Consider the following 11,183-nt stretch of genomic DNA (forward strand, 5'->3'; position numbering starts at 1 on the left):
GGAACCCCTGGAACTGTACCTGTGGGTTGCTGCGGGTGCGGGAGCTGCTGCGCGCCAGCGGCACGGATGTTCGGGGTGGGCGATGCGCAGCGCCTGCAGAGCACAAGGGCGAGAGTTGGATGTGGTCGCGCACGATCGTGCAGCAGTGCCAGCCACTGCTGCGACCAGGTGCCGCTGGGCCAAGCACACACAAGGGTGAGGATAAAGAAGTGGACGAGGACACTGCGGGGCTTGCTGAGGAGGAGGATGAAGACTATGAGGTCGAGTGACAGGTGAGTTCCAGGCCATGAGCCTGGACACCAGGACTGTGCTGTGAGTAGGGTGGGTAGTTCCTTAGGGAAGAAAAATAGAAACATGGACCCACCCACGTGAGCTGTTTCCGGTTCTAAAGATATCTGTGTATCCTGAAGCCTGTGCAAACAAAAATGCCAGACAAAATCACTGTGGCCCATTTCCTGAAAATGGGCCTGTGTTTGCCACTGAGAAGCCTTTGTGCATCGCCAGGCTCTGGACCCTGAGCTCAGCTTGGAGAGCCTGGTAGGCGGGATCGGGTAGGGGAGGATCTTCAGAGTCCTTGGCAAGCTGAGGGACTGCCCCACCACTTGACAGTATCCTAGGTAGGGTTGCCTAGGCCCAGGGCAGCATAGGCTTGCGTCCACGGTCACCGGCCCTGTTCTTTGGGCCTTGCTGGCGGTGCACAGGTAAGCACTCAGCTAATGCACTAGGAAAAGGGTGAACTAAGGCCCCAGTCACCAGTCAGGGAACTTCACTTCTTCCCATTGCGTCCCAGGTGTCCCACCACCTCCCCTTCCCAGCTGGGATGGGGCTCAATCCCTAACAGGTGACCTCAGAGGACAGTGCTGCCCAGGCCGGTGCAGAGAAGGAGCAGATGCCCCCTCAGGATGATGCTGTAGAGTGAGGCTCCTCCTGGCACCCTCCCTCTGGCCTCTGCTTACCCTAGAGAGGCCAGCTGGCCTAGCCCAACTCACAGGTTTGCCTCTTGGTTAGGGGACTGAGGTCTTAAGTGACAGTCTTACCAAGACCAGAGGGACACCAAAAGGGAAATGTGAGTGGCACCTCAGACACCAGATGTCACCGGGGCCTTCCTGCAGGGCTGTGCTTTGAGTTGCGTGCTGCCAGCCCTTGCTGTCCATCGGCGGCGGAGGGTGTTCAGGGTGGCTGTGGAGGAGCTGTAGCTGTGGCAGAGTACATTTCTATCAATCCACTGTGTGAGTAACTCAAAATCCTATCCAAAATTTGTTTCTGTTTTCGTTAGTAAGGTTTGTCTACTGTAGTACTTAATATATCATTTTCCATCAAAATATCACTAATAGCAGACAAAGTAGACCAGGGGAGTGGACTGGCCAGGATAGCCCCAGGAGATAGAACTTTCCTCAGAAGGCCACGTTGCAGCTTAGCATTTCATGCAGACTTTGCGTTTCTTGCTGTCTGGACTTTCTTCCTTTGAACCTGACACTGCCTGGAGAAGAACCTGACTGTCCTGCGGTTCTCCCTCTCCCAGGCACGCAGACACAAACTCCCAAATGCACAAAGCACAGAGATGAGGAACATTTAGATGATTTTGCGTGCAGTGTCAGCTTCTTTTAATGTTTTAGATCTACAGTTCTCTCTAAAAACAGACTATGGATGGGAGATGTATAATAATTTATAGCCTCTGATATCACCTGAATTTTTATTTATAATCAGAATTCCCCGGCTGTGAAGATCTTGAGAAAGAATATGGTAATTTTCAAATGAAGTTCAGTGGTTTTGTTTTTCTTTGTTTTGTTTTGTTTTGTTTTTGAGACAAAACTTTACTTAGTCACTAAGCTGCCCAGCCTAGGCTTGAATTTACGATCTCCTGCCTCAGGCTCCCAGAGGGCTTGGATTACAGGCGTGAGCCACCATGTCTCTTGAAGGAGCTCAATCTAAGACAGTGAAATGATTGACAGACTGCACATTCAGGAACACAGAGCTGGAACTTGATTGCATCTGGGCTTTGGCTCCGTTTTTAGTTGTTTGTATGTGTTTCTGGTGCTGTGTGTTGGGTGTTTTGTCTCAGCAGTAAGATAAAGTAACTGAAACAAATAACATTCCAGTAAAACACCACATTCATCTGCTTGGAAAAATGTAATAAAATACCACAGGCAGATATCTTAGGCAACTCAGATGGGCCTAAGATAGCTCAGTCCACAACTCAAGTGGGCCTTCCCATCTACACTATGAACTATGCCAAACCAGTCAGTTTACAAATTTAGTAATTATATACCTTGGATCCCAGTATCACACACTTAATCCTAGCATCACTCTAGATCCAGCCACCTCTGAAAATCCCCACTTATGTATGACTGAGGCTGGGGGGGGGTTAGATAAAAGTCATAAAATCCTAAATAAGCTTAATTGCCTCCTATATTAGCTTCCTGTCACTAGGACAAAATATCTGATGCTCACAGCACACAAGAAGAGAAGTTTATTTTGGTTCCCAGATTTTAGTGGGTTCAGTTCATGGTTAGCTGGCTCCAAGGCAGAAATGCATGGTGGAAAGGCCTGGAAGAGGACAGCTGCTCCCCAAAGGCAAGTGGAGAGGAGAGAGGAAAGGAGCTGGGGAGGATAATCACCCTTCTAGGTCATGACCCCAGTGACTTGGGTCCTCCAACCAGGCCCCACCTCCTAAGAGAGCATTCAACTATGAACTTATTTGTGGATTAATCAACTAATAAGCATAGCACCCCATGATCCAATCACTTTTGAAAAAGCTTTGCTTTGGAATGAGACTTTTGGAGGATAGTTCAGACCTAAACCGTAACACTTCACTAAGGTCCTGTCTCCAAACATTATTACATCCAGGCCTTAAACATAGGAATTTGGGGGAACACAATTCATTCCACAACAGCACCTATCTATTCATCTAAATTTCTGGTTCTTGATTAACCTTAATGATTAATTTACCAAAAGAAAAGGAAAAACAAATATAAAAGGAAATTGTAAAGCTCAGTTATGCATTTCTACTTGTGACAAATCTTATTTTTCATAAAATCAGATAATTACCTATTAACCTTGGATAGCAGCAGGAGGTCAGATTGGAATGCAGGACAAGTGACTGGTGGAATAAAGATTGGAATATGGACATTTCTTTGAGCCCCTAGAAGGTGGGTGTGAATTGAAACTCCATGCAATTGGAAAGAGAAGGTGTCCTTGGCACCAGGTTCTATTTGGTGCCTAAGAAAAAGAATTGCTTGGGAACAGATGTTTAAAAATGAAAGATCCACTTCCCAAGACATATTTTTCCCACATTAATTCTGTGTGTTTCCTCATGTGTAAAATGATGACAGTAGAGCCCGGAGTGGGGGCTCACGCCTGTAATCCCAGCACTTGGGAGGGTGAGGCAGGAGGATCGTTGGTAGTTAGAGACCAGCCTAGGCTACAAAGAGAGCTCAGGCCAGCCTGGTACAGAGAGACTCTGTCTCAAAGAAACAAAAACAAAAAAATGATGACAGTAGTGCTGCAATTACCACTATATGAAAGGAAAACATTTTCCTCACACCCCCATGACAGGTGAATCTGTCCCTTTCCAGATGGAGCTTTTTCTGCCCACCCCAAATGCCAACACCCAGCCTGGCCAGGTGGAAATAAGCCCTAGGGCTATGCAGTGGGCTGCACATATCCTTCCTGAAGGTCCTTCTCTTTCTTCCAGGAACTCCTCACACTGCAAGTCACACCTGCCTTGACCCACAGGAGTCAGAACCAAGCTACTGCTTGGTCCTACCACGCTTGCTGCCTTTTAGCAAATCAAACCTGTAGGGAGCTGTTGAAGCTGGAAACTGATCACATCTGGGTGGGCCAGTTGTGGAACAGAGTGCCCGTTGCAAACCACCTAAACAAGGTGCTCCAGCCCAGAAAACCACCAAGCCACTAGACAATCCAAGCAATGAGTTTCTAGGCAATGGGGATGAAATTGGCATCATCCTCTTGAGTGTATAAATACATGTGCTACAGTGGTTGAGCAGTCCCTTCTCTCCTATCAGGAGAGGAAGGGCTCCACCTGACCTCAACTTTTCTCTCTTATTTTCCCATCCTCTTGCGGTCCTTCTCCCTAAGAATCTCAAGAGCTGCGTGGGTTGTGGCACAAACCCGTGTTGAAACATTTGTGTTGGTGGCTGCAAGGATCTGATCCTTCTCTGGTGCAAGACTTGTTCCTCTCTTAGTCTTGGGAATGTCATCCCTGTTTGGAACCCCAGTGAGAGTAAATGACATGAATAATCTGAAAGGAAGGCACTGTGCTCCTCTCAGGCACACACGCTGGGTTCCAGGGAAAGTACTGCTATCATGTAGGCTGGGATTGTCAAGAGAGATCAGTCTTAGCTTTTACTCAGAATTGCTCGAAATTTACCAGTGCTAGAAGGTTTCCCCACAAGGCTTACACAAGGTACATGACAGCAGGAAATGCATACACTCACCTCCATCTGGTGTGGGTTTTCTGTAACACTTTTGCAAAGAGTTTGCTGTCTCCAAGTGGGTTTATTGGACCTATGAGTCTCCATTCTTACTTCAGGGGGAGAAAGCCCTTGGACTTACCGGTTATTGGAAAAGAAAGTTTTCTTCCAGTTGATCCCCAGAAAAACTCACCTTTCTCACGGCTGCTTTTTCCTTCTGCCAGTTCCTTGGGTCCCCTCATCACACAGCACTTTGCACATCAAGGCTTCGGCCCATGATCCTGGTCTCAGTCCTCATAAAACAGACACTGGTTTGAGAGAGGGTCCAGGGACTCTTCTATGCCTCTTACATACAGATCGTATCCATTTCCCAGCACCAAGGAACTGAATTTATACATGCTCTAAAGCCCTATTTTTTTAGGGTCATGGTTCATTTATGTCATTTAGTTAATTATTCTGCTCAGCTTGATTTGCTTAATTATCTATATATACAAATGAAATAATTGCTTTATCCAGAGCAGATCTAGATGTTCCTGCAGGGAAGGACAGGGAAAGAATGGGAAAATAAAAGTGGTGAAAGCTGAGGTCAGGTGGAGCCCCCTTCAGCCCCTTTGCTTTGCAACTTCATGTGACTGCCTGAGCACCTCCTGTTCTTGGAGTTGGAACAGCTTGTTTACTTGGCTCTCCTGGAGATCTCATGTTCTCAGGGCTTGCTTTAGTCCTTTAGTGTTGAAGGAAAAACTCACAAAACAGAATTCTGTATCCAACAAAATTTCCTTCAAAATGAAGGTAAATATTGACTTTTTTAGACAAAAGTTGGAGAATGTGTTACCTTGCAAAAGATAGTGATGGAAATTTTTTCAGCGAAGCAACATGCGATCAATTAGAAATTCAGATTAATGCAAAGGAAAGAAGAGCATTAGTACAATAAATAAGTGAAGGTAAAATTAATTCCTAATTGACTTGGGGTAACAGTTTGCTAAAAATGACAGTAACAGTGCATCTGACCATCCAGATATATATGATTGTGTCTACACACATTATTACATATACATATGCAAATCTATAAGCTGAGACATGGAGTGAGAAGGGAAGGAGGACCATCTCATTATCATAATACAGCTGCATTCTCTGAAGTGGTGCAGTGTCACTTGAAAGAAGAACAGGATTATTTATAAATAATACTACAAATTAAAGAAACATAACGGCTGGAGATTTAGCTCAGCGGTATAAGCACCTGCCTGGCAAGCGTGGCATCATGAGTTTGATCCCCAGTACAAAAAAAAAAAGAAGCATAACTCACACTCACACTTTTTTTTTTTTTTTTCTTTTTATGGGTACGGGGGATTGAACTCATGACCGCCTACTTGCAAGGCAGATACTTATGCCGCTGAGCTAAATCCCCAGCCCTGCATAACTCATACTCTAAGAAAGCAGAGGAAATGTACTGGAGTCTGTGCCTAGATCCCCAATCTCCCAAACGAGTGCAGAGTGAAGGCCCAAACAAATGAGACAAGTGGTCTGATCTTTAGGGCTCCAAGAGGACTAAAACCTTCTGCAGAGTTCTTTTTTTTTTTTTTTTTTTTTTTTGTATTTTTACTGGTACCAGGGATTGAACTCACGACCACACGCTTGCAAGGCAAGCACTAATGCCACTGAGCTAAATCCCCAGCCCCCTCTGCAGAGTTCTTAACTTTGCTGGCTGAGACAGTGTCTCTGGGCAGCCTGTATTTATTTAGTACTCAAACAAAGGAAGGGGTTAGAGTGAAAAATGCAGGAAACCTGAGCAGGGCCTTGGGAGAGGTTCAAGGACCCCTCCAAGTAACAGACCTTGCTAATGAAGGATAATTAGCCTAGAAGGAAAAGTCTAGGTGTCCTCAACTGTGGCCTATCTTGCCCCCTGAGGCGTCTCCTCATTCCCTGAAAGCCACACCTGGGCTGGGCCATGCCACAGCCCTGCACATGCATTCAGCTTCAACAGAAGTGGAATTATATAAAGTGCTCAGTTAACACCAAAATAGGCAGGAAAAAAAAAAAAATAGAAGACAAAAGTAGGATCCAACAATATAGGCAAGAAATAGAAAACAGTAGTAAGTAAGTAAGGTAGCTTGTGTCCAACTGTCTATGTCATGAATCACTGTAAACGCTGGTTATATAAACACACAAACTGAGAGACAGATTGTCAGCACAGATTTAAACCAGTGACACAGGGCAGTGGCCCGAGGCTAGAATCTGTTTCTGGAGGTTGACATGTGAGGATCCTTTGTGTCCAGGAGTTGAAAATCAACCTGAGTAGAAAGCAAACCCTGTCTAAAGAAAAAAAAAATATATCGCCTAAAGGTCCAACTAAATGTTACCTGCAAAAAAAACTCACTTTACATGTGAAGACACATATAATCAAAAAGTCATAAGATGGAGAAAGATACACCATATTAAAAGTAATCAAAATGAATAGCTGTATTAATTTGGATAAAGTCAACTTTTGCTTTTTTTTTTTTTTTTTTTTTTTTGAGAGGTCTTGCTATGTAGTCTAGACTGCCCTCAAACTCACACAGTTAGGTGAAGCCAGTTTCTGAACAAAGCAATTTATTAGGGGCAAATATAGGCAATAATGACAAGGTTAATTCTCCAGGAAGATATAAAAATCCTTTATTTGCATGTACATAATAAGAGAACACCAAAATATATGAGGTAAAAATCAACAGAAATGCAAGAAAAGATGAATTTATTATTATAGTTGTACTCTTCCCACTCCTAACAGATCCCAAAGGTGGAAGGAAAGTCAGCAAGCACATGGCTGAACTCATCAACACCCTCAGTCAGCTGATCAGTGTATCAGCTACTCATCAGGCAACAGTGGAGCACACATGCTTCTCATAGCCACATAGGAAATTTATTGTGGCAGGCATTCTTGGCCCTAACATACGTCTTAACTGATGTAAAATAAGAAAAATGCCTACTCTCAGATCATAAGAATTAACTTAGAAATTAATAACAGGAAGATGCTTGGACATTAAACAGCACATTCTTCAAGAAGGAAACCTCAAGAGAAAGTAAAAATGTTATTGAAAATAGAACTTGGGGCTGGGGATTTAGCTCAGCGGCATAAGCGCCTTCCTTGCAAGCAGGCAGTCGTGAGTTCGATCCCTGGTACCGATAAAAATGAAAAAGACAAAAAAAGAAAGAAAAAGAAAATAGAACTGATCAAAATATGTAGAAGGTAGCCAAAACGTGAGTATGTGAAGTTATCACTGAAAGGGTTTTGGCCTAGACAGGGCGCTGTGGCCAGGAAAGCCTCAACTGGAAGCAGGAAGCCCCTATCTCCCCTGCCCCTAGGAATTTACCTGTGACGCCACCTTCCTGCCCCTGGAAATTTACCTATGGCGCCAAACCTAGGACCAATGGGCTACCTGTGCATCCCTAATGCTTCCATTAGGTTCCACCCCAAACCGAGGCTACTTATGTGCCTCACTCCATGTATTCTGCCAGAGAGATCATGGAACACCAGCAGTTGGGGGGGTGCCGGTCATCTCTCTCCGTGTTCTCAGAATAAGGCCGCTTTTTGTTTTATACTTCTCATCTTTTGGAAATACTTTTCATCTTTTGGAAATAATCCTATCATCACTTACTGCATATACTAGAAATGAAGAAAGATCTATAGTCAGTAATCTATGGTGCCACCTAAGAACTGTAAAAAGAAGAGCAAACTAAATCCAAAGTAAATATGAGAAAAGAAATAATAAATGTTAGTAAAATCAAATATGGGAAATTAGTAGAGAAAATCAACAAAAACAAAAGCTGGTTTTTTGATAAACCTCTGGCCAGGCTAAGAAAAACAATGGAGAAGAAAAAAATTACTAGAGTTGTAATGAAAGAGAGGCCATCACTACAGATCCCATGATCACCAAAAGGTTAATAATGTGATACTATGAAAACTCTATGCCTACAGAACAATTTACAGACTAAAAGTAAAAAGATGAAATGGGCCAAGTCCTTCAAAGACGCACTGCTACAACTAAGAGAGGAAGGAAAATCCATTTGAATTGGCCTGTATCTATTAAAGAAGTTGAATTTAGTTATGAATAACTTTCCAAAACAGAAACTACTTGACCAGACAGGGTATACTGGTGAATTCTAACAGACATTTAAGAAACAAATTTTACCAATTCTTTATAGTCTTTTTCAGAAGATAGAAGGAATACATCCTAACTCATCCAATGAGGCCAACATTTTCCCTACGCCAAAAGCAATAGGACATTACAAAAAAAGAAAACTGCATACTAGACTCGCATGCTCATGAACACAGATGCAAAAAGCTCCAAGAAAACATCAGTAAATCAAATTCAATGGGACACAAGAATACATGGCAACTTATTGGGATTCAGCCGAGGTAGACAGGTTTGGTTCAATATTCAGAAGTCAACTAATGGAACTCATCATATCAATGGGCAACTACATATTTAACAGTAAGAAAATATCACTAAAAAGAAACAAGGCGGGGGCTGGGATTTAGCTCAGCGGCATAAGCGCCTGCCTGGCAAGCAGGCAGTCATGAGTTCGATCCCTGGTACCGACAAAAAAGAAAAAGAAAAAAAAAAAAAGAAAAAAAAAAAAGAAACAAGGCATGAACCCATAAAGAGGCATGAATAGCCTTATGACGCACATCAGTAATTGAAAGAAGGTGATCCAAATGGAAAGCTGCTTGCTCAGGATTGCACCTATCAGCACCTGGGAAAGGCAGAGCTGTGGAGACAGGATCAGCGTCAGAGGTTGTCAGAGCCTTGCTGGAGAGCAGAGATGATTTTCAGGTCACAGAGCTAGTCTGTGTGACACTCCATTGGTAAAAGCATGGGTCGTACCTTTTTTGAAACCCATAAAATGTAGGACACAAGCCCCCCTGTAAACTGCCCACAGGGAGATGGTGATGTGTCAGTGGTTACTGAAATTGTACTACACTGATCAGGACCCTGATAGTGGGAGAAGGCATCTGGGGCAGTGGTTACCAGGAAACCATATGGCTTACCATGTTTACGGCAGTGCGAGGGCAGGCTTGGGACCATGTGTAGCCCCTAAAGTACACCTGACCACTAAACATACCCAGGAGTGTGGGTCACCGAGCCCTGGGAAGCCCCAGTCCCAGACGTGGAGGTCAGCCTTGCTCTCCACATGGCTCATTTCTGCCTGAAAGCTGCAGGTGTGGAGCAGGCATCAGTGAGCTCAGGCTGGGCTTCCTTGTCTGTTCATTTCTTCAGTGATTTTGCTCTGTACAGTCCAGATGTCTCCTCCTGGCCTCCACAGAGAGGATTAAATAAGCATAGAGCATTTTGTAATGGAAAAACAAGTCCAGTACCATATCCATAATGTTGGGGACTTGATTGCAGTCTGAGGTTGCATTTTCTTGATATTTTTCTGTCCTTGGTCAAATTTGGGGGAGGGTTGAAATTTAAATGTTTTTAAGTTCAGACTTTATAAACTGAACCCCTCACATTGCTAAAGGACCACATTTATTCTTTTGATGGGACAGCCTAAAGCACCTGTGAAGATGTGGGCACCATGGACATTGGGGTAAGTGTGTCCACAATGCAGTTTAGCTCTGCTGTCATCCTGGATTGTGGAAAGCGATGGATACTGACCTTACCACCTTGGAAGTGGTAAAAACTACACAGGCAAAGTGGGTTTGCCTTGCATTGGTGATGGCGTCCACCCCCTTGTTTGGTGAGGCAGAACCCTGGCACACAGGTTCTGGGAAGTGCACATGTGACAGGCAGGCAGGAGGGGCCAGCAGAAGCCCAGACCCAGGATGAGTCTGTGTCCCCACAACTCAGAATGCTGCCAGTGAGGATAGGGCCCCTCCTGTATGTGTTTCAGTCCCACAGCAGCTGAAGGGCCTCCAAAGAGGCTGCTTGATTCTCTGGGCCAAGTGCAGTGGTCCTGTCTCTGGTGGGATTGGAGCAGAGCCAAGCCACATTCCACAGATTCCCCTGAAAACCGTGCGGGGGAGAGCTATGTTAGTCCAGGGTCACAAAGAGACAAGTCCACCCATACCCTGCTGTAGTTCGTTTTCTCTTTTTCTTCCTTTTCTTTCCTTGGCTCCTTCCCTCTCTCCTTCCTTCCTTCCCGTGCTGGGAACTGAACTCAGGGCTTGTTCATGCAGGCTAAGGATAATAGCAGAGCTACTTCCTCAGCCCATTCTTGGCCCTACTGCAAGGTGTGGAGGACAAGCAGCCCTATTACCCACCCTCTAAGGATAACTGTTACCCGGTTCTGCTTGTTCTAGGAGCACACACCCCTGGGGAGCGACGCAGGGGCTGTTAGAGGGACTGGCCTATAGGGATGTGGCCAGAATCCTCGTGCTTCTGTTCTTCATTCCAACAAGTGCGAAGAGCAGGCACCAGTGCGCGTCCCTTATCTGTCACAGCGGCCCCGGGGACCCGAAGCTGAGTCAGGCGAGGGATGGGGGGTGGCGGGTGGGGAGCAGTTCCTGAGGGAGGAGTGTGGATGCCGGCGGTGTGGGCGGCGGGTCCCGGCGCCGGGGCGCAGAGCGTACAGCCCAGAGACTGGCGCCCCCGCCGGCCGAGCTTCCCTGCGACTGCGCCTTGGCCTCGCGTTGGAGCGGCTTGGGATGGGCGCAGATGGGAGTTTGGAAATCAAGTGAAGTGCCCCAGAAACGCAAATGAGCCTGGCCAAAAAGGAGACAGTGGTCAAAACAGGAGCACATGGCCGGTCAGCTAAGGTTTTCCAGCGGGAAAA

The 11,183-nt window shown here is 45.4% G+C and overlaps 1 protein-coding gene across 1 annotated transcript in view; it reads left to right on the top strand.

Annotated features, from left to right (window-relative positions):
• LOC100725620 (nephrocan-like) overlaps window positions 1-10,867 on the top strand; it is a 31,923-nt gene extending 21,056 nt beyond the window's left edge. Inside the window, 1 exon segment of the mRNA XM_023561561.2 lies at window positions 1-10,867. Within this exon segment, the coding sequence (XP_023417329.1) occupies window positions 1-269 (269 nt within the window). The 3' untranslated portion in view covers window positions 270-10,867.
• Window positions 10,868-11,183: the final 316 nt, after the last annotated feature.

The sequence above is a fragment of the Cavia porcellus genome, unplaced genomic scaffold (assembly GCF_034190915.1).
Source record: "Cavia porcellus strain 051 isolate PalLab524CR breed Dunkin Hartley unplaced genomic scaffold, mCavPor4.1 scaffold_24, whole genome shotgun sequence".
In the NCBI taxonomy this organism is placed as follows: Eukaryota; Metazoa; Chordata; class Mammalia; order Rodentia; family Caviidae; genus Cavia; species Cavia porcellus.